We start from the raw sequence: 24,179 nt of genomic DNA on the forward strand, positions 1-24,179 counted from the left end.
ACTCCATTCATGGTGGAGGGATACATGCAGGGCGCTGTGAGGCAAAATAGTCCCCAAAGAAAACTTATTATTTCAGATTTTCCACTATTTTCATCATCTACATTCCATATAAACTCAGAAGACTCGTGTAAGTTCACTGGTGGTTCTGGATAGTAAATAAAATGTCTATATTTGTGTTGTAGTCATGGCGACCCCTGGTTCCTATCACCACCACTGTAAAGACATCTGAACCATTTCACACCAAACCTCCCTGATTACTCTGTTCACACCTCACACACTGAACTGATTCATTTTTTACATTGAGATCTTTGTTGTTGTTCTGGAAACAGCAGTTTAGCCCCACCCATTCAGCCTACAGCAATTTAGCCCCACCCATTCAACCTACAGCAGTTTAGCCCCACCCATTCGGCCTACAGCAGTTTAGCCCCACCCATTCAGTCTACAGCAGTTTAGCCCCACCCATTTATTCATAAACACTCTGATTTCTGAATAAAAATATGATTAATAAGAAAATGCATTGCAAGTTTTTATTCAAACATTTTTTTTCCAAGAGACTCTTTACCTTTACACACAAAACAAAATCTATGTCACCCATACATTGTAAATATTTAACACTAATTATTGACCAACCTATAATACCTTAATTAAAATAATTATTATAACTTAGCCAAAATAGTTTTGCTCACACAAGGATGGAACATCAAACTACAACATTTTTGAACATAGTGCTGGGACAACAAACATAAAATAGGAATATTACACATTTTACTTACGCTCTATATTTCATCTACAGAGTGAAAAATACAAGAATTACATACTGATGCTATACATTATTCAAAATGGATGACAATATTAAAATAAAAGCTAATATTCTATTCTTTTCTGCTTAAATATTCCAACTGCTAATCAGTGTCTAAAACGTATAAAAGAGATTTTAAACCCTAATGATCTGTAACAGTGTAGTGCTGTAGAGTCTAGTGTTAGAGTAGAAATGTCGCCCTCTTGTGGTCAGAGTGAGACTGTGCAGGTGGACCTCTATTAGAAGTTCACTAAAATGCCCCTTGTATTATTATATGCAGCTATTAACTAATAAATTATTCTGAGAAACAAACAAAAAAATCCTTAAATATACCAGCAGGAACTTGGTGTATTCAGGCGTAGTTCTTCTCAAACAGAGGCGCGTGTGTTGTATTCCTCTTTAAAATATCTCAGTATTTTATATATTATATATTTAATAATATATATGTATTAACATATTCACGTTAATATACGCTTTCAGTAAATTTTGATCAGTTAAACTGTGCATGTGTGGGTGTCTATGCAGTTTGCTAATAAATTACACAAAAATATTAAACATTAAAATGCATGACATCACCTTCCACTTGTGTTCATCTCAAGATCACAAACTCTATCCAAATATTTTTGCTAATTTTTTTATCTGGTCAGTCGTGTCTGTGTGTAATTAGACTGTTCTCCAGCTGCTCAGTTCATGTAAAATTTAGTTAAAAATAAAATTCTTTCAGAAACCTATGCTGAAGGTCTATATTAGCTGCTCCCTACTGCTATTAAAACAGTGCTAATGTAAACAGCATTAACAGTAATTCAGTGTTAATCAAGTGGTATTAACACCACCAGCGCTAAGCTTATGCATAGTTATCTGATATTAATGCCACTAACTATAGCACTAGTCAGTGATGTCTATGCTAACACTGCTAACAGTAATAATCTTGGATATCTATCGTTAGCCACATGATGCTAACAGCAACAGTGATATCTAGTGTTAACCAGGTGCTAACAGTGCTAACGGAAGCAGTACTTCACTATATCTGGTGTTAAGCAGGTGATGCTAACTGCTAACCAAAATAATATGTAGTGGTTATCAAGAAATACTAGCAGTGCTAACAGTAGTGGTAGTCACATAATGCTAATAGTAGCAGTATTCAGTGGTATCTAGTGTTATCCAGGTGATGCTAACAGTGTTTACAGCAGTGCTAATCAGTGATAATAGTAACAAACTGTGCTTTTAGCCAGTGAGATCTTGTCTAAACCCTGAGATGCCAGGGGTTCTAACAGCAACAGTAATCAGTGCTAACAGCCAGTGATATCTAGTGTTGACCATGTGGTGCTAACAGTGCTAATAGCAGTCATAGTTAGTGATATCTAGTGTTAACCAGCAGGTGCTAACTGCACTAGCAGTAGCAGTAGTCAGTGATGTCTAGTGTTGACCCTATGGTGCTTACAGTGCTAACAGCAGTGGTAGTCACTGTTATTTAATGTTAACTAGTGAATGCTAACAGTGCTAATAGTAGCAATAGTCAGTCATATCTAATGCCAATCAGGTAATGGTAACAGAAACAACAGCCAGTGATAGTTGGTGTTACCAGATAATGCTAACATTCCGAACACCAGCAGTAATCAGTAATATTAGTGTTGATCAGGTGATGCTAGCAATGCTAACAGCAGCATTAATCAGCAATATCTAGCCTCCACCAATTGATGCTAACATTGCTAATAACAGCAATGCAGTGTCATGTCTAGTGCTAATCGGATAATGCTAACAACACAGTAATCAGTGATACCTGGTGTTGCTCAGGGGATACTAGCAGAGCTAATAGCAGCAATGGTAAGTGATATCTAATGTTAACCAGGTGATGCTAACAGTGCTAATAATAGCAATGGACTCTCACAGCTAGTGCTAATCTTGTAATGCTAACAAAGTATTAATCAGTGATTTCTGGTTTAGCCACATTGGTAATCAATGATATCTAGAGTTAACCAAGTGATGCTATCAGTGCTACAAGTAGCAGTCATCAGTGATGTCTGGTGCTATCTAGCCAACATCACCAGTTAATCAGTGTCAGGATGGTGTTCAGCAAACTTCATGTTGTCATCTTTCAACATATGCTAACAGTACGACATTAACATCGGCAGATGTAACTGAGCTCAGTTAGCTGCTGTGCGCCACAGTCTCATCTCCACCGGCATCAGTCTCGCTCTTCAGACGCAGCACGGGTGCTCCACCTGCGCCGGCCACCGTCCCGTCGATGCTGGATGCAGGTGAATTGTTGTCCCCGCCTCCCTGCTCCTCGGCCGGTTGGCACGGCGACTCGTGCACCCGCATGTGCTTGGCCAGGTGGTCAGAGCGCATGAAGACACGCGGGCACACGCTGCAGCCGAAACGCTTGGCCCCGGTGTGCGTCTGCAGGTGCCTCTGCAGCTCATCGGAGCGCGTGAAGCGCTTCCCGCAGAACAGCCAGTTGCAAACGAAGGGGCGATCACCGCTGTGCCAGCGCAGGTGCGCTTTCAAGTGGGATGTCTTCACATAGGCTTTCCCGCAGCCTGGGATGTGGCAGTTGTGCAGGTGCTTACGTTTGTCGTCATCATTGCCAGCAGACGCCGTTCCCAGCGACTCGGCGCTGAGGCAGTTTGGGCAGCGGCAGGCGGTCTGACCCGGAGCTCTGCTGCCGGACCGCCGGGGGGGTTTGGGCCGGCTTGAACCAGAGCCACCAGCACCCTCTTGTGGCTCCTCCAGGGAGAATGACGCAGAGACTCCAGGTGGGTGCAACATGTCCGGGGCGAGTGGCTCCATTTTGAAGCCATCGGGTGGGTACAGTGGGGACGGGTGGGGGGATGGCGGCAGGCAGCACATCTGGGCCTCTGGGTTGTAGGAGCTGACGGATGGCTGCAGACCCATTGAGCCCCCCTGACCCATCCCCCCACCCCCGAGACCTGGTGCCCCCTGCAGGTCCACCCATCCTCCTGCGGCTCCCCCATGCAGGTCCCACCATCCGGACATGCCCACTTCCTCTGGGCCTCCGGGGGGTGCTGCCCTCAGCCACGGCTCGTACGGGTGGGCCATGCAGAGACTGTGAGCGCTACCGTGTATGTGGTTTGGGGTGTAGCGGTGCGTTTGCTGGTGTTTTTGAAGTAGCAGCGTTTTTCAACACATCTCTGGAAGGCTGGATTGCTCAGACTGAATGAAATGAACAGCCTGTGGAGAGAAAAACAGACAAATTGCTCAGATGCAAAAATCAACACAAAAATGTACTTCAGTGCTTCGTAAAAATGTTCATTTTTTAGTAATTTACTGGTAGCTTATAATCTTTAAGGCTGGGATACTTGAAAGTGTGCATGCTGATGTTTGTAACTGAACTGTCAACATGAAAGCAAAAGTGAACACTTTTTAGGTCTCCTTTTTAGATGTTTCCTGGAAAAAGAGGACGTGTTCTGGAAAAAAACATTATGTGTCCTGGAAAAAGAGGACATATGGTCACTCTACACAGTCCACAGTAATGCATTAATTTGTTTAAGTTAACGATAAAACTCTGTGATAATGCTATGACTTCTGCTAGTTATCCTGGTATGTTCACCACACTGCAGAAAATCTTAGCAAGTGAAAACATCTCTAGTCTAGTTGATATATGTAACATGTCACATTCTGAGATTGTAGTAAGATCATTATAAAAGTATTCAATCTATTTCTATTGTTTTTTACTTGTTTTATGCAATTCTATCTAGTGAAAATATGATGCAAATGACAGAAAATTTTAGAGAAGAAGAAACAATATTTGAAACAAGTACAATGTTTGGTCACACTTTACAGTACACTTTGAATGATCGTATAATATTCTTACAAGAATCTCAAATTCAGAAAAATTAGATATTTTGACTACATTTCAGATGTTTTGACCCTGTATCATTTTCTGCAGTATATGATATGCTAGAGGCAACCTAGCAGGATGAGCTCTGCACTACACTGCACAAAAGTAGAAAAATCTAATCAAATCAGGAAAAATCTTATTTGAATTAAGTTACATTTTGTGCCAATATGAGTAGAAATTTAGGTTCATGCTGGTAAGATTCTTGTTCATAGTGTAGTTTCAGTTTCACTTGGCTGTAGTAACAGATGCAGACTGCATTTTAGAGACGTTAAATAGGACAGAAAAGGTGAAGGATCAAAGCTCAATTTCTTCTACTTTTTAAAAAAACAAAATGAAAGATAAACCTGGTAATGTAGTGCTCATGTGAAAAATAAGCCAGATACAAAAGTCAGGTCTAATGATATAATCTGATCATTTAAGAAATGTTCTCAAATTTATTCACAATAACTGTATCACTTCACTGAGCACCATTTACTGAGTAACAGCTCTCTCTTTATGGTGCAACTAAATGTTACTAAGGTTCTACTTCAGCACATAGAGAAACAGGAAATGGACACATTAGACAACTTCTATGAGATAATCTTTGACCTTCAGCCTGTTTGGTCAGATTTTGAAGAAGACCACAGGACTACATCAAATCCAGAATCTGTCCTTGATCCTGAGTGAGCTTTTTGGATCAAAAAAACAATCTGGAAGCAGCCAGAAACCCACAGAACACAATTCAGCAAAGACAGGCTGTGAAAGGCTTTACAGACTGACTGAACAAAACCACATTCAGCTTCACCTGGAAACACGAAAAAAGCTGGGCTCAACCTGATATTCACATAGTTTATGGCTCTGTAATGGTAAAGGGGCACTACTTTTTGTGGCGGAAGGATTAGCTTATATTTACGCATTGTTGATTCAATTTTTGGGGCTTCTGCACTTTTTTCTGTATTGTTCAAAATGGTTCTATTAAAGCAGTAGAACACTGAAGGCTGTGTTTTCCCTCTCGGGTTCTTTTGCTTAATTGCACTGTTGTTTTTCCTAATTCCTAGTAGTAGTGATAGATGGTGAAGTTTGCAATACTTGCTATGGGACATGTTTCCAATTCTTTCCCTCCAGTGTAGTTGTGTCCAGTTCCCCTGTTACCTAGCTCTCCCTCTATCACACTATGTTACCAAGGCTGGCACGTCTTTCTGCCAAAACACTTGAAGCTCCAACAGATCTTTTCAAACTGCCTCTAACATAACATCAAAGGAACTGTTCATTTTGTTTGTCAGCTAACAGCTTAACACCCTCCTCCATCACTGAGTGTGATGCTAATCAATGTTGGCATCTAAGTTTATGAACTACATTTAAAAAAGTAATGTGTTGGCTCACTGCTGTACAACAAGTCCAAACCAAATCAATAATTTAACAAGATACTAAGAGAATAATGATCATTAATCTCTGGCAGTACAAGGCAAAAGGCACAGACTTCTGTTAATTTGTAAGAAACTCTCGGACCACGTGCTTATATCTTATATCTAGGGAACTTACTGGGTCTAATGATTTCTGAAAACTGAAAAATGCATGCCAGTAATATATAATTAATTTTTGATTGATTTGTGTTTCTTTTTTTACCTGCAAGTTTTACAGAATTACTCGTTTTATTGTTAAGTTCAGGGTGGAAATAAAAGGATTCAATTCTTCAAAATGCCCAACAGAAAATTATCCAATCATGATTGTTTTCTCTGCGGTATCTAAGTAGATACAACTAATTGAGCTCTTCCATTGGTCAAGTCTTCAGGAGCAGGACTGAAGACCTTACACGTTAGATTAACTACTAACATAATTAGGAAGTGACAGAACCAATCATGCTGATGTTAGAAATGGAAAAGAGCTACAGCAGCTCTATACCAGAGGTCACTACTAAACTACTAAGAGGTCATTATGAAACTGATACAAGATCAAACTGAAGGTATGTTCTGCACATTTTGCCAATGCAGAGAGTGGAGGACAGTTTTGAAGGTTAAGTTAACCCTCTCAGGTCAGTGATGTCATATACAACATCAAAGGACACTGTACATAAAAGAATACGTATCTCAGGAATGCTGCATGCTAGAGACTTTTATTTTGCCCAGAATGGTGACGTTGTTCTTTTGAAAAGTAAGGAACACAGCCTCTGATTGATTGATAAGTTAGGAACACAGTCTCTGATTGGTCAACAAGTCAGAAACACAGCCTCTGATTAGTAGAAAAGTCAGGAACATAGCCTCTGATTGGTTGGAGTCAGAAGCACAGCCTCTGATTGGTCAACAAGTCAGGAACAGAGCCTCTGACTGATTGACAAGTCAGGAAAACAGTCTCTGATTGGTCAACAAGTCAGAAACACAGCCTCTGATTGATTAACAGACTCAACTCAAGGCATTAGTGAATGACTAAGAGCCATGTTCACAACAACAATGACTCTTTTCAACACAGAGAAACAGACAAATAAGAAGACATTCAGTGTTGGATTTGTCATTATGGATTTATTTTACAAAAAGTCAGTGCAGTTCAAGTCTGGATTCCAAACCTTCTGAAAGGGGTACATACACACTGGAGCACCCACTGGAACAGCACAACACTACCTTTCTAGGAAAAAATGAAAGTAAGTCTCTAGTTTGCAGCGTTCCTGAGATAGTTATTCTTTTATGTACGAAGTGCTTTGATGTCATATACAACACCATCGACCTAAAAGGGTTAACTTAACCTTCAAAACTGTCCTCCACTCTGCACAAGTAGAATGGATAGGACCTGGTTTGGTGCTTATATTATTTCTATTTTGAGACTGTTGTCTGATTTAATTCTAATGAATTTTGAAGCTCACCTACGTCATTGAACTAAGAGGGTTAATTAATTTAAAAAAGCTGTTCACAAATAACCCTAAGCACTTTTTCAAATATTGATAAAGAACAGTAAATGATAAATGTTTTGTTTTATTTTTTGCCCAACCAGCAAAAAATGCAAGCAGAAAACCTTCCACATTGGAAGTGACAGTGTGATTTTAAGCTTGGAGAGCGTTGCTTTTCCACTTGCTGTGAGCAGTAAATCATTAGAAGCATGCAGAGAACCCTCGTAACATTCTTCATTCACTTTGCTGTTGTGTTTACGCCATACAAGTGTCAGGCACTGTGCTTTACCACTCATGCCAAACCGCTGTTGGGTATATTCTTGATAATTAATACTTAATTACAGATTACCTCCGCTCTTCAAAAGTGCAAAAAGCAAGGCATGTAAACATATTATAGTTATTGTGTGTAAATATTGTAAGGAAATATTTACGTCAAAAGAGGTGTGGTGGGAATGTTTTGGATGGGGGAACATTAGAGGTCTGTAGAGTCTATAATTGTTGTGACGTGTCAACTCCAGAGAAGTCTGAAGAATGTATAAAATCACAGCTGGGCTGTGGGACTGTTGTTGAGGGACCATCGGGATAAAATGAACTAAAATTGAACCGGTTGGCTTTTAAAGCTCAATCATACTTGTTTTCTTTGCCATCCAAGGTTTTCTTTAAAGCCTTCACCAACGCCAGAGTTTAAAGGCATCTATATTTTTCTTGTCTTGCTTGTTTATTGCCCAGCTTTCACATCCATAAAGAACCACAGAGAAGACCACAGCTTGGACAATTCTTATCTTTGTTTGTGGGGATAAATTATTGCATTTGAACATCTTCTCAAACTCCTTCATCCAAGAAGTCTTGGTGTGATTCTGGATGGTCAGTTATCGTTCTCAGCTCATATCACAAACCTGACTCGGTCATGCAGGTTTCTTCTGTACAACATCTGGAGAATCTGACCCTTCCTCACTCAAGAGGCCACCCAGGTCTTAGTTTAGTCTCTTGTCATCTCAAGGCTTGACTACTGCAACTCACTTTTGGTTCGTCTTCCAGAATGCAGCACAGCTCATCTTCAATCTTCCTAAGTTCAGTCACTCCACTGCTGTGCTCCCTTCACTGGCTTCCTGTAGCTGCATGCATCAGATTTTAAACCCTGATGCCTACAAAGCCAAAAACGGAACAGCCCCTCCCTCCCTGATGGCAATGGTCAAAACTCGAACTGTACCTCAAGCCCTTTGAGCTTCAAGTACATCTCGGCTTGACCCGCCATCCTTCAAGACACGTGTAAGATGAGCATCAAGACTTTTCTCTGTGCTGGAGCCCAGGTGGTGGAACGAACTCCCACTGGCTGTCCGAACAGCAGAGTCTCTCACGGTCTTCAAACACAGACTGAAGACCGTCTTTATACAGCACTTAAATGATCACTGGGTTTAGTATTTATTGTAATATATTGTTCTGCACTTATTAAAATGTATTGTATTGTATCGTATTGAACTGCACTTCGCTGTGTTTAACTCTGTTCCTTTTTCTCTGGGTATCAACATGGACTTTGTTTCTAGCAGTATCTGAGCTCAGGACTGGCTTTCTCTCTAACCTATTGGTAACTAGCAAAGATACTTTCTCTAGATAGACAGTCGCTCTAGATAAGAGCGTTTGCTAAATGCTGTAAATGTAAATGTACAATGTAAATGTTCTGCTGAGAGCTGATCTGTGTTGCATTTCTTGAAGGATGCTCTGTTGTCAATAATTGATCTGAATGGGCAGAAGCTGTCCACCATTTCCACATCATCTCCATCAAAGGTAAATATAGCAGCATTGTCATAACCAAAATCTACTTCATACTGAGCTGAAGTTCCATCTTTTCTCTCTGTTCTTTAACCTCTGGCCAGAGCCCACTCAACCAGTTCCCTTTAAAGTCCCTGTAATTACTGAATAGTAAGCCTAATAAGCCTAGGAATTTAAGGCCCTTCTTTATAAGGGCACTCAGGTCTTCCAGATTTTCTGCTATGAAAATCCTGCTTATTCATTTTATTTAGCTGGTCTAGTTGTTATATGTATTGATAGCAACATGAAGCAAAGGACGATTTAATATAGGAAATATTAAAGCCAAATGTTGTCCTTGACTCCTCAGTGATGAGATTGTGTATGTGCAGGACACATTAAAATCTAAACCTTCAATAAAACTAAAACTCGATTAGGTCAACATAATCAGTCAGCAGTCAAAAATGTTATTAGCTGTAATATCAGACATAGACCATGTAGGCATTCCATGTGGTGTAATTATGATTGATAGTACAGTAGCAGCACTATAATTGGTATTATTATAACAGTGAATTACAGTGCAGGAACAGCATAGAGCTCCAGTCCTGGAGGACTTTAGTCCCCTAGTTTCCTACTCACTGGTATTGGATTAAAACATCGTTAATTTGATAAAACATCAACCATATTTTATTATTCTTCACCAGGGTGATAGAAATAAATATTTCTTGGTAAAAAAGAAAAGGGATGAAAATGTATGTAAATTGACAACTAAAATGGGAGTTCATCAACTGCTAAAAAACATTTATTTTTTGGGTAAATGTTGCCAAAAGTGTTGGGACACCTACATATTACTCCTATAGCAGGTTTTATGAATCTCATTCTAAATCCATAGGCATTAATATGGAGTTGGTCCCCCTTTGCAGTTCTAACAGCTTCCTCTCTTCTATGAAACTTCCTACAAAATGTTGGAGAGTCTGTGGGAATTTTTGTCCATTCATCCAGAAGAGCATTTGTGAGGTCAGACACTGATGTTGGACGAGAGGGTCTGGCTCACAATCTCCGTTCTAGTTCATCCCAAAGGTGTTGGATGGGGTTGAGGTCAGGGCTCTGTGAGGGCCAGTCAAGTTCTTCCACACCAAACTCACCCAAACTCACCCTGGTGTATCGGTCTATAGGCCTGTCACTGCACCTCTGAATCATCATCATCATGATCTCCAAGGACAATCTACACCTCATCCACACCTCAACAGACTCACTCTGATCTTACTGCACCTTCAATCCAGCAAATCTATACTTACACATAAAGACTGACATGTTGTACATCTTCTATCCATATCTTGTATAATCTGGAAGATTTCTATATCAGTGTTCTAACCCCTGTGTACCTGCATCTCATTTATTATATACCTCAGACTCACTGCACATATGGAAATGTGTACAACTGTACATATAGTTTTATTTCATAACTTATTACAGTACAACTGTACATTGGAAAAGTGCAATTCTAGTGTATATGTGTATATATTTAGAGTCACTGTATATATATGTTCCTTATATTTTTAAATACTACAAGGGGGCTATGCATCTTAGATTTTCACTCACCTTCGCACCTGTGTAAATGTGATATGACAATAAACATGATTTGATTTGATTTAAAAGGTGTGTCTCAATACTTTTGTCCATAAAGTGTAGTTAAAGAGCTTAATTTCAAAATGCTGTAATATATTTTTAACAGAAAAAGCAACTGATGCATAAAGGAAACTTTTTATTTCTCTAACAGAGGCATATTAGTCATAACCTAACTAATATTTCTTGTATGTCTAAAGCTCCCACCAACAATGTTTATCATGATAAAAAAAAGAAAATTCTTTAAAGTGGTCTACAGTATGTTTTGTGGTCTTGTTTATTGTTAAACTTTGCAAATTTGTGTTACTTCCACTACTCAAATGAACTTAGCATGCATCAAGTCCATTTATTTATTTATTTTTTATTTCACCTCTAATGTGTTTGTGGCATGAATGTAGCAATATTTATATTTTGGCTCTTTACTGACTTTGTAATTCAGATTTAGAGGATAAACTGCCTTGTTTATCACATTTTTAAAGAGAGAAACATCATGCTTGACCTCAGAGGTCTGTGATGTTGGCTTTGTCGCCCCCTGGTGGGCGGAGCAGGAATTGACCCCAATATCCACACAAACAGACAAACACATAAACAGACACACACACACACATTTGCTGACTGTCCCACTCAAAACTTGTTCCCATGGCGATGGTGGTTCTCACCCCCCTCCCCTTCCTGCCCCCCCCCCAGAAAAAACATAAAGTGATGAGAGACATAAAAACGAGTCTGAACACGAAACACATGCACACAAACTGCCAGGTACTTCCCACCGGCCGACCGAGAAAACGAGAGAATGAAAGAGAGAGAGAGAGAGAGGAATGCTTACAGTGTGTGTGTGAGTGTGTATTTGTCTTACTACCTTTGTGAGGTCCTCACAATGATAGGACAAGATGAAGGTTTGGTACAAGTGAGGACCTCACTTAAAAATGTGCCTGTTTTTAAACACAAATTTTGTTTTTTTGGAAAAACTGCTGTTTGGTTACTGAAGCTAAGTTTAGTTTAACTTGGCAGTGGAAGTCAATGAGAGTCCTCACAAGTACAGTGAAACCAGCATGTGTGTGTATCGGTGTTTATAGGTTGTAGCGCAGGTAGGCGGAAGAGGTCGGCTCGCAGCTGTGAAGAGCTGATGACAGCTGTGGCCCCGCCCACCAGGTGTTTGTGTGTGTGTGTGTGTGTGTGTGTGTGTGTGTGTGTGTGTGTTGTGGGAGGTGTTGGCGTGGTGCCAGCCTTCATTTGTATGTCTGTGTTAAGATGAGTTCTGGCAGACAGTTAAACCTGTTTGCTTTATAAATCACACACACAGATATATACAGCCAGTGTGGAACCCTCAGGGTGTTCTAGATCTTCTAAGAAGGTCTAATGATTTCTGGGAACTAAAAAAATATATATCTGTTCATTTTTATTCAACAGAACATTTTTGTTGTATTTAATCTCTGTAAATATTGTAGTAACACTCAAATTTCAATATCAAGTTTTAAGATTAAAATCTTGATGGAAAATCATCCAATCGGAATTGTTCTCTCTGTGGTATGTAGGTAGATAAAGCTGAGCTGCTCACCCATAAGTTAGGACTTCAGGACTGTGAAGGTCTTCTCATGTCAGATGAACTGCCAACATAATTACTAAGTGACAGAGGAACCAACCAATTGGATTTCAGACCATTTTTGTGGAACTTCAAGATATGTCACTGACAGTGAATATGTGCCTCAACGTATATATATACACACACATTTTCTAAGCTGCTTATTCTCCTGGGTGGTGGGGGGAGCTGGAGCCTATCCTAGCAGTCATTGAGTGAAAGACAGGAAACACCTTGGACAGGTCGTATATGGACACATGAGATGTTTGTCTATGGCGAAAGTGTCAATGTATTCCCAAAAATGTATAAAATATGTTTGAATATCCCCCATAAATTATAAAATTATATAATCTTCCCTAAAAGAATATTCTCGAAAAGTGTATATGCTCAAACAGACCGCATTGCTGAGGTGTTTCTTTAAATAAATTTTGAAAAATTATTTTACATTTTTAAATAGATTTCGGAAGGAGCATAAAGTCAACACAGGATTGTACGTTTTTGCAGACACAAACTCCACGTTAATGCAGTAACATATCTGAAACAGATTCTGTGTAAAAGTGCAGCTCAGACAGCTAACAGGCTAACACTGCAGTATCATTGAGAGTAAGGCTTTAAGTTGAAATATTTTCTGAAGAATTCATTAACAAAACTGCAAGACGAAGTAAAGAATATGCTACATGTCCTTGTTTATGTAGATCTGCCAAATATAATTCTAAATCTAGTGAAGCGAAAGTGCACCTCAGTTAGCTCAGTGACTTCCATCAAGATGCTAGTGAAAATTAGCATTAGTGTAACAACTTAAAAAGACTTTTTATAAGAAAGGTGCACTATATATATTGAAAGATTGGATGTTGTTCTCATTAAATCCTGTGGTATATTGTAAAGAAAAAGACATTTAAAATGTGTTAAAGTCAGTGAAAGTCTATGGGAAGAACTTCTGAAAGTTTGTGTCCAACCATACATACAAGCTCAAACATATGCTAATGTCTGTTACTAGCTTTAGATAAAATATATGGAATGACTTTACCAGCATCAAAAGATCATGTTTAATCTAGAACAGACAAAACATGGTGATGTGCACACAGGATTAGCTCACTAAAAAACTTAGCTCACTAAAAAATCCCACGAGGATGCGGACGGTCTGACAGAACAGTCTGTGACTGTTCATATATCTTGTCTGTTTCTTGCTATCTGTCTGTCTGTATGTCTGTGTATGTCTCTAAATCTCTGTCTGTGTCTCTGAATATCAGGGTGTCTGTATCTTTAAATCTAAATGTGTCTGTATCTCTAAATCTCTTTGTGTTTGTATTTACTGAATCTCTGTGTCTATCTCTAAATCTCTGTGTCTGTATTTACTGAATCTCTGTGTCTTTATCTCTAAATCTCTGTGTCTGTATCTCTGAATCCGTGTGTCTGTATCTCTGTGTCTGTATTTCAGTGTGCTTGTATCTCTGAATCTGAATCTCTGTGTGTCTGTATCTCTGAATCTCAGTGTGTCTGTATCTCTGAATCTCAGTGTGTCTGTATCTCTGAATCTGTGTCTGTATCTCTGAATCTCTGTGTCTGTATCTCTCAATCTCAGTGTGACTGTATCTCTGATTTTTTGTGTGTCTGTATTTCTGAATCTGTGTGTGTCACTATCTCTGTCTTCATCTCTAAATCTCTGTCTGTATCTCTAAATCTCTGTCTGTATCTCTGAATCTCTTTGTCTGTGTCTCTGAATCTCAGTGTGTGTGTGTGTATCCATAAATTTCTCCATGTCTTTATCTCTGTATCTGTGTGTGTCTGTATGTGTGAATATCTGTGTCTGTATCTCTGAGTCTCTGTGTCTGTATGTGTGAATATCTGTGTCTGTATCTCTGTCTTTATCTCTAAATCTCTATGTCTGTCTCTCTGTGTCTGTATCTCCGTGTGTCTGTATCTCTGAATATCTGTCTATCTGTATCTCTGAAACTCTGTGTCTGTATCTCTGAATCTCTGTGTGTCTGTATTTCTGTATCTGTATCTCTCAATCTCAGTGTTTGTATTTCTCAATCTCTATGTGCCTGAATCTCTGAATATCTGTGTGTCTGTATCTCTGAATTTCTGTGTCTGTATCTCTGAATCTCTGTGTGTCTGTATCTCTGTCTTTATCTCTAAATCTCTATGTCTGTATCTCTGTGTGTCTGTGTCTCTGAATCTCTGTGTGTCTGAATCTCTGAATCTCTGTCTGTATCTCTGTCTTTATCTCTAAATCTCTATGTCTGTATCTCTGTGTGTCTGTGTCTCTGAATCTCTGTGTGTCTGAATCTCTGAATCTCTGTCTGTATCTCTGTCTTTATCTCTAAATCTCTATGTCTGTATCTCTGTGTGTCTGTGTCTCTGAATCTCTGTGTGTCTGAATCTCTGAATCTCTGTCTGTATCTCTGTCTTTATCTCTAAATCTCTATGTCTGTATCTCTGTGTGTCTGTATCTCTAAATCTCTGTGTCTGTATCTCTGAATCTCTGTGTGTCTGTATCTCTAAATCTCTGTGTGTCTGTATCTCTGAATCTCTGTGTGTCTGTATCTCTAAATCTCTGTGTGTCTGAATCTCTGAATCTCTGCGTCTGTATCTCTAAATCTCTGTGTGTCTGTATCTCTGAATCTCTGTGTCTAAATCTCTGAATCTCTGTGTCTAAATCTCTGAATCTCTGCGTCTGTATCTCTAAATCTCTGTGCATCTGTATGTCTGTCTGTCTCTATCTCTCTATGTCTGTCTATCTCTGTGCATCTTTCTGTCTGTGTGTCTGTGTCTCTGTGTCTGTCTATCTCTGTGCGTCTGTGTGTCTGTCTGTCTGTATCTCTGTGTGGTCGTTTAATAGTCTGGGAATTAGAGCTGAATCTCAGCAGAAAAGCAGTCAGAGTTAATCTGTTTAAACCAGAACAGCACAGCAGATCCTCTCCACACACACACACACACACACACACACACGCACACACACACACACACACACACACACACAGAGAGAGAGAGAGAGAGAGAGAGAGAGAGAGAGCTCAGACTGAGCGATTTATGTGTGTAGACTCAGTAAGAGCTGTAAACACAGAGTGGAGACTGAGTGGGGCCCGTCTGTGTGTCTGAGTACGACCGAACTTCTAATAGCACATTTATAACACGCTGACCACTGCACCCACGTTTCTCTGTGCATTTGTATTATAATATCTGTAATTGACTGTGACTACTGTATTTTTTTCTTTTACTTATTTGTTTTCATTTATTAACATTAATTATTCAGTAGGATTTATACTGCCTTATGCTGCATGTAGAAGTATTTTATTTTGTTTTTCTGAATACATATTTTGTAGACTTTATCAGTTTATCTATGACAATCAACCCTTATAACACGGACAGAAGAGTCTGTAAATACTTATGCTGAAATGTGCCTAAAGAACATTCCATTCCTTTCCATTTTATTCAGTTCATTCAGTCCATTCCAAACCTTTTAATTCTGTCCCTTTCCACTGAAGTTCATTGATTTCCATGCAGTTCAGTTCAGCTCTGTTCACTTCGCTTTAACTTACAACCCCGTTTCCAAAAAACGTTGGGATGCTGTGTAAAATGTAAACTAAAACAGAATGCAATGATGTGTAAATCATTCAAACTCTACAATTAGTTGGAAATACTACAAAGACAACATATCGAATTTCAAACTGAGAATTTTTTATTGTTTTTTGAAAAATATATGCCCATTTTGAATTTAATGCCAGCAACACATTTCAAAAAAGTTGGGAGGGGGGCCTGTTTACCACTGTGTTTCATCACCTCCTCTTTTAACAACATTCTGTAAGTGTTTGGGAACTGAGGAGACACTGCTGTAGTTTTGAAAGTGAAATGTTTCCATTCTTGCTTGATACAGGATTTCAGCTGCTCAACAGGTCTATTTTTGTTTTGATAATGTGCTAAATGTTTTCAGTGGTGACAGGTCTGGACTGTAGGCAGGTCAGTTTAGCACCCAGACTCTTTTAATACGGAGCTATGCTGCTGTAATACATGCAGAATGTGGTTTGACATTGTCTTGCTGAAATAATCAAGTCCTTTCCTGAAAAAAGACGTCGTCTGGATGGCAGCATGTGTTACTTCAAAACCTCTATATATCATTCAGCATTAATGGTGCCTTCACAAATGTGCAAGTCACCCATGCCATGTTCATGCATCCCCCGTCACCCACTGAGACCAACACGGATGGTCACTTTTGAACTGTGCACTGATAATGAGTGGGACGGTCCCTCTCCTCTTTAGCCTGGAGGATGCAGTATCCATGATTTTCAAAAAGAATTTCAAATTTTGATTCTTTGGATCACAGGACACTCTTCCACTTCCCCTCAGTCCTGGATCCTGTTTATATATGATTTCTTCTTTGCATTTTAGAGTTTTAACTTGCATTTGTGGATGCAGTGATGAACTGTTTTCACAGACAGTGGTTTTCAAAAGTGTTTCTGAGCCCATGCAGTGATTTCCACTACAGAATCATGTCTGTTTTTAATGCAGTGCTGTCTGAGGGCCCAAAGATCACGGCCAGCAAATACTGGTTTTTGGCCTTGTCCCTCACATACAGAGATTTCTCTGGATTCTCTGAATCTTTGTGATATTATGTACCGTAGATGATGAAATCCCCAAGTTCTTTGCTATTTTACATTGAGAAATGTTATTCTTGAACTAGTTGCACTTCTGAAAGATTCAGTCCCTCTGGGAAGCTCTTTTTATACCCAGTCATGTTACTGACCTGTTGCCAATTAACCTAATTAGTTGTGTGTTTTAACTTAACTTTACCAGTCTTTTGTTGCCCCTGTCCCAACTATTTTATAATGTATTGCTGGCATCAAATAAAAAAATTGGCATATATTTTTAAAACAGCAATTTCTCAGTTTCAACATTTAATATGTTGTCTTTTTACTATTTTCAATTAAATATAAAGTTAAAATGTTTTGCATATAATTTTACTGTGTTGCTTTTCACATTTTGCAAAGCATCCCAACTTTCAGATTCATCCTTTTCCATTCCATTCAGTTACTTTACCTTTAATTCAGATTGATTCCATTTTAATCCATTTAATACAATTTCATTCTATTTATTTCTTGTTTCATTTCACTCCAGTCTGTTCAGTGTCACTAATTTCCATTGTTTTCTTTCATTGAGTTAAATTCCATTTCTTTTTATTTTATTCTGTTCCAGACCATTCAGTTCTTCCTTTTCAATTCCAGCAGATTATTCATCATTCTTTTCCATTAATTTCCATTCCTTTCAATTTCGTTCCTTTTTATTCAATTCATTCCATGGAAATACATTCCATTCTATTGTGTTCAATTCCATTCCATTCCTTATGATGCAAAGATCAATCAAAAACTAATATCACAATAACAACTAAACACTTAGTACTTAGTAGGTGATCAAAATGGTGGGTCAACGGTGTCTGATGTACTGTACTTCAACACATATACTCAGTGAGTAACATCTGATAGATGATGAATAAGTTGGTGTACAGTTGGTCAGTGGTGTCTGATAGATGGTAAGGTGTGAAGTTGGTCAGTAGTGTCTGATAGATGGTAAGGTGTATAGTCAGTGTGGGATAGAAGGTAAGGTGTACAGTTGGTCAGTGGTGTCTGATAGAAGGTAAGGTGTACAGTTGGTCAGTGGTGTCTGATAGATGGTAAGGTGTACAGTCGGTGTCTGATAAAAGGTAAGGTGTACAGTTGGTCAGTGGTGTCTGATGAATAGTAAAGTGTGAAGTTGGTGAGTAGTGTCTGATAGATGATAAGGTGTACAGTCGGTCAGTAGTGTCTGATAGATGGTAAAGTATATAGTCTTTCAGTAGTGTCTGATAGATGGTGAGGTGTACAGTCGGTCCGTAGTACTTGATAGATGGTAAAGTATATAGTCTTTCAGTAGTGTGTGATAGATGGTAAGATGTACAGTCGTGTACAGTCGTGTACAGTCGGTCTGTGGTGCGTGATAGATGGTGAGGTGTACAGTCGGTCAGTGGTGTCTGATAGATAATAAAGTGTACAATTGGTCAGTGGTGTCTGATAGATGGTAAGGTGTACAGTTGGTCAGTAACATCTGATAGATAAGGTCTAAAGTCAGTCTTTGGTGTCTGATAGATGGTGAAGTGTACAGTAGATGGTAAGGTGTACAGTTGGTGAGAAGCGTCTGATGGATAAAGTGTACAGTTGGTCAGTGGTGTCTGATAGATAAGGTGTACAGTTAGGCCTTTGATGTCTGATAGATGGTAAAGTGTAGAGTATGGTAAGATGTACAGTCGGTCTGTGGTGTGTGATAGATGGTAAGGTGTACAGTCGGTCTGTGGTTTGTGATAGATGGTAAGATGTACAGTCAGTCAGTGGTGTGTGATAGATGGTAAGATGTACAGTTGGTCTGTGGTGTGTGATAGATGGTAAGATGTACAGTCGTGTACAGTCGGTCTGTGGTGCGTGATAGATGGTAAGATGTACAGTCGGTCTGTGGTGTGTGATAGATGGTAAGGTGTACAGTCGGTCAGTGGTGTGTGATAGATGGTAAGATGTACAGTCGGTCTGTGGTGTGTGATAGATGGTAAGGTGTACAGTCGGTCTGTGGTGTATGATAGATGGTAAGGTGTACAGTCGGTCAGTGGTGTGTGATAGATGGTAAGGTGTACAGTTGGTCTGTGGTGTGTGATAGATGGTAAGGTGTACTGTCAGTCAGTGGTGTGTGATAGATGGTAAGGTGTACAGTCGGTCAGTGGTGTGTGATAGATGGTAAGGTGTACAGTCGGTCAGTGGTGTGTGATAGATGGTAAGGTGTACAGTCGGTCAGTGGTGTGTGATAGATGGTAAGATGTACAGTCGGTCTGTGGTGTGTGATAGATGGTAAGATGTACAGTCGGTCAGTGGTGTGTGATAGATGGTAAGATGTACAGTCGGTCAGTGGTGTGTGATAGATGGTAAGATGTACAGTCGGTCTGTGGTGTGTGATAGATGGTAAGATGTACAGTCGTGTACAGTCGGTCAGTGGTGTGTGATAGATGGTAAGGTGTACAGTCGGTCAGTGGTGTGTGATAGATGGTAAGGTGTACAGTCGGTCAGTGGTGTGTGATAGATGGTAAGATGTACAGTCGGTCAGTGGTGTGTGATAGATGGTAAGGTGTACAGTCGGTCAGTGGTGTGTGATAGATGGTAAGATGTACAGTCGGTCAGTGGTGTGTAATAGATGGTAAGATGTACAGTCGGTCAGTGGTGTGTGATAGATGGTAAGATGTACAGTCGGTCAGTGGTGTGTGATAGATGGTAAGATGTACAGTCGGTCAGTGGTGTGTGATAGATGGTAAGGTGTACAGTTTTCAGTGTGTGTATAGATGGTAAGATGTACAGTCGGTCAGTGGTGTGTGATAGATGGTAAGATGTACAGTCGGTCAGTGGTGTGTGATAGATGGTAAGGTGTACAGTTTATCAGTTGTGTGTTATAGATGGTAAGATGTACAGTCGGTCAGTGGTGTGTGATAGATGGTAAGATGTACAGTCGGTCAGTGGTGTGTAGTGTAAGTGTACAGTTTCAGTGTGTGTATAGTGGTAAGATGTACAGTCGGTCAGTGGTGTGTGATAGATGGTAAGATGTACAGTCGGTCAGTGGTGTGTGATAGATGGTAAGGTGTACAGTCGGTCAGTGGTGTGTGATAGATGGTAAGATGTACAGTCGGTCAGTGGTGTGTGATAGATGGTAAGATGTACAGTCGGTCAGTGGTGTGTGATAGATGGTAAGGTGTACAGTTTATCAGTTGTGTGTTATAGATGGTAAGATGTACAGTCGGTCTGTTGTGTGTGATAGATGGTAAGATGTACAGTCGGTCTGTTGTGTCTGATAGATGGTAAGATGTACAGTCGGTCTGTTGTGTGTGATAGATGGTAAGATGTACAGTCGGTCAGTGGTGTGTGATAGATGGTAAGGTGTACAGTTTGTCAGTGGTGTGTGATAGATGGTAAGGTGTACAGTCGGTCAGTGGTGTGTGATAGATGGTAAGATGTACAGTCGGTCTGTTGTGTCTGATAGATGGTAAGATGTACATTTGCCAGTAATTTATCATAGATTGTAAAGATTGCAGTCAGTCAGTGGTGCATCAACTTCAATCATTTGAAACTTACATCAGAATTAATTTCAGACTTGTGATGTACAAATTATCCTGCAGCTCCTGAAACTCTTGCTCAAGCTCATTTTATGAAACAATCAATACCAATAGTGAATGGAAACATCATGGCGAAGACCATAAAACAGATATTAGAATAATATTTCTTGTACTGGTGTTGCTGCACATGCACATTAATCCAAACAATGCAGGAAGCAGCACTTAGTGCCAGCTGTTACAATAACAGCAAGAATCTTCCTCATTGTGATGTCGGCGCACATGCTCTGAGATTCTGATAGCGACAGTGATCACATTCAGCGGTTCCCATGGTCATTATTTTTATGTTTATGTCTTTCAATGGGACAGAAATTTCTTTCAGATTAAGCTGTTACTCTACACAGATTTAGATGTTTTTATTCTGATCTATTAGCCGGATAATTAATGTATTATTAGTGTGAATGTAAACATAGCCAGTGTAAACACTGTGACCACACATAAACACTTTAATAGTGCGCTGTAGTACACAGTGCTGATGAAGTCCTGAAGATCAGGTTACGTACCGTCCACACACACTCATCTCCCTGCCCTATGATTATTCCCTAACCCTAATCCCTATTCCTGCCTAATGTAAGCAAACTGATCCTGTCTGATCTACACAAGCTGAAAAATATATAGAACGTTGCAAAAATGCACCACATCTGCACTAAATATCAGTATTAAATATAATTAATCACACAGTTTAACATTTTAAGATGCATACACCCACTTACATAGATACAGCGTAATTTATAGTGGATACTGAATAATTCATAATAAATACAGTATAACTCATAGTGGATATTGAGTATTTCATAATCATTATTGAACAATTCATAGTCATAATAAAACACTATTGTACTTTAGTAGTTATTAATCAGTTGACTCACATATAGATGATTTTCCAAAATAGAAATTTACCAAATGGACTCCTAAAAATGATTAGTTGTTTTAAAAACTAAACTAATCTGGCTAATATTATTATTATTATTATTATTATTATTATTATTATTATTATTATGGTTATTTTATAACTGGCTACTATTAGAGGTCCAGGAAACTTAATTTCAGTGCGGTCCGATTGTTAACTTTAACTTAAAATAAATTTCTTTTAGAGTGTGACTATATCCCTTAATGCACACGAGACCAGGTTCATTTACTTATCTTAATCTTTTCAGTGAGGTCCGTTAATCATTTACATACACTTCAGTACTGATCTAGCGCATTGATGGATTTGTACATTTTCAAACACTGATACTTTTAACTCTACTAGCAAATAGAATGACTCAGTTCCATTTTTTGCTCTTTTACATTTAGTTCCTAATCCAGTTTCTTAGTTCCTGAGTTTCTTTTCATTCTTTTGTGTTGGACTGCTTTATTCTTGCTCACATATCTCACTTTGGAGCTTTTAATTTAAACCAAAAAAATAGTTATGTTTTATCCAGCTTCCTATTCGTATATTCGAAAGCTCCAGAACGTTACAGCTGCCCCTTTAAAGGTGGAACAGAAAATTCAGATAAGAAGCCGTCAGCCTCGTAGTTTCTATGCTAATAGAGGCTGAATGTGCTAAGAGGTTCTATTGCAGTTCTATAAGTTATGTTGTATGTTTTTTCAAGCTGTTATTTATTTATTTATTGGGGGGTTGGAGGTTACTTTAACTTCTATTGCAGTCATTATTTCAGTTTTACTGCAGGATGGGTTCAGGTTCCTCAGGACGTTCTCTAGCAGATCTCCTAAGCAGCTCTACGTACAGAGGTCCAGAAGCTCAGAGGTGTAATGAGTAAGCTGAGGGCGACAGTGGCAGCTTTAACACACTCATCATGCTCTCGGTTCAGACCAGTTTTATCCGGCAGACATTAGATCATAAGAATTCACCAAGCATGGCCTCAACTTCAAGGAAAGTAGAAGATTTGGCTGAAGCACAGCGGACCAGTACAGACCAGTACAGCCAGCAAACTAGCAATGAGACACGCAGAGCCCAGCAAAAAATGATTATTTGTTATGAAAATTGAAAATCAGGAATGATAGCTAATCTTGATCGGGAAAATACCACAAAATATAAAGTAAATAATGAATTAAAAAGCAATCGGAATAAAGACATAGCAGCTGTCTAAAATTATACATGTATTTATTTCTTTATACATATTTTTGTTTCTTTAGTATCTGTAAATTGATTAGATAGGTTGATAGATAATAGAGAAATAAAAATGTGTATATAGAAATAAAAGTGCAAATATAGAAAACTAGAGTTGGTATCAGAACAAAACTTTTCATTCCCGCTGCTCCATGTTAAATATTTTAATTAATCAGAATGAAAACATTTGTAAAATTGGTTTCACACCATATGGAAATTCTAGCTGCTCTTTACATTGTGTGTACATTTCAAAATTACTTAAAGTTAAACTTTTGCTTCTTGAGCTTTCATTAAAGGTTAAGAATGTTTCTTCCTTCTCCTGAAACCCTGAAATACTACTTTACATGTAAAGGACTCCATACAGAACGTGAGGACTGTGTAGACGAGTTCAGTGCAGTCATACAGCATTATATAGGTACTTATTGAGCTTCATTCAGGTTTAAGGAGTAGAGAATTCTTTGTTCATTCAGTAGATCTGACAGTGTCTTTAGGCATGTGTACACACACACACACACACACACACACCACACACACACACACACACACACACACACTCTCTCTTACACTCTCTCACTTAGACCTGCTTTTCTTCTGATCTGCATTAACAGTGTAAGAGTGTAATAATGAAGTTTAGAGGTGTTTTACCTGAGTTCAGCTCTGCAGCTCCTCTCTGAAAGTGTGTGAGAGTGTGTGTGAGCAGTCGGTCTCTCTCTGCGTCCGTCGTTCTGCAGTGTGTGAGTTTATGACAGCAGGCTTTACTCAGCAGCCACACCTTTCCTGGAGCACCACCGAGTGAGACTTCAGAAGATCTCAGCACCACAGAGTGCACACATATACACATATACCACTCCCACGAGCACATGCTCAATCAATAGCACCCAGTTAATAATCAATAACAACCACGTAATAATCAATAACAACGAGTAAATAATTAACATCAACCAGATAAACACTCCCACAGTGCACAGTGATCAATAAAAACTAGATAATAATCAATAACAACCAAATAATAATCAATAACAGCCAGTTAATAATGAATTACAACCAAATAATAGTCAATACCATTCAGAAAATAATCAATAACAATCAGATTATAATAAAAAACAACCAGATAAACACTTAACATAAACTCTCCCACCAGCAGATAGTAATCAATAACAAACAGATAATAATCAATAGCAACCACATAAAGACTCCCACCAGCATACAGTAATCAACAAACAGATAATAATCAATAGCAACTAGATTAATGCTCCCATCAGCACACAGTTATCAATGACCAGAAATTAATTAATAAGAAATAGATAATAACCACCAACAATTCATAGTAATCAATAATAACCACATAAAAACTAATAATAACCAGATAAACACTCCCAACAACATGTAGTAAACAATACCAACCAGATAATAATCCATAAACAGTT

At 38.9% G+C, this 24,179-nt stretch overlaps 1 protein-coding gene across 1 annotated transcript; it reads right to left on the reverse strand.

Moving 5' to 3' along the window:
• Positions 1 to 2,736: 2,736 nt before the first annotated feature.
• Positions 2,737 to 23,592, reverse strand: sp6 (Sp6 transcription factor). The gene is made up of 2 exons (XM_036564664.1): positions 23,398 to 23,592; positions 2,737 to 3,991 (listed from the first exon to the last, which is right to left on the reverse strand). The coding sequence occupies exon 2, from the start codon at positions 3,857 to 3,859 to the stop codon at positions 2,948 to 2,950; it is 912 nt and encodes a 303-aa protein (XP_036420557.1). The 5' UTR covers positions 3,860 to 3,991; positions 23,398 to 23,592; the 3' UTR covers positions 2,737 to 2,947.
• Positions 23,593 to 24,179: the final 587 nt, after the last annotated feature.

This window comes from Colossoma macropomum, unplaced genomic scaffold, assembly GCF_904425465.1.
Source record: "Colossoma macropomum unplaced genomic scaffold, Colossoma_macropomum, whole genome shotgun sequence".
Classification (NCBI taxonomy): Eukaryota; Metazoa; Chordata; class Actinopteri; order Characiformes; family Serrasalmidae; genus Colossoma; species Colossoma macropomum.

What these genes read in the sequence shown, in the direction of transcription:
- sp6 (XM_036564664.1), bottom strand. Translation starts at nt 3,859, where the DNA reads ATGGCCCACCCGTACGAGCCGTGGCTGAGGGCAGCACCCCCCGGAGGC.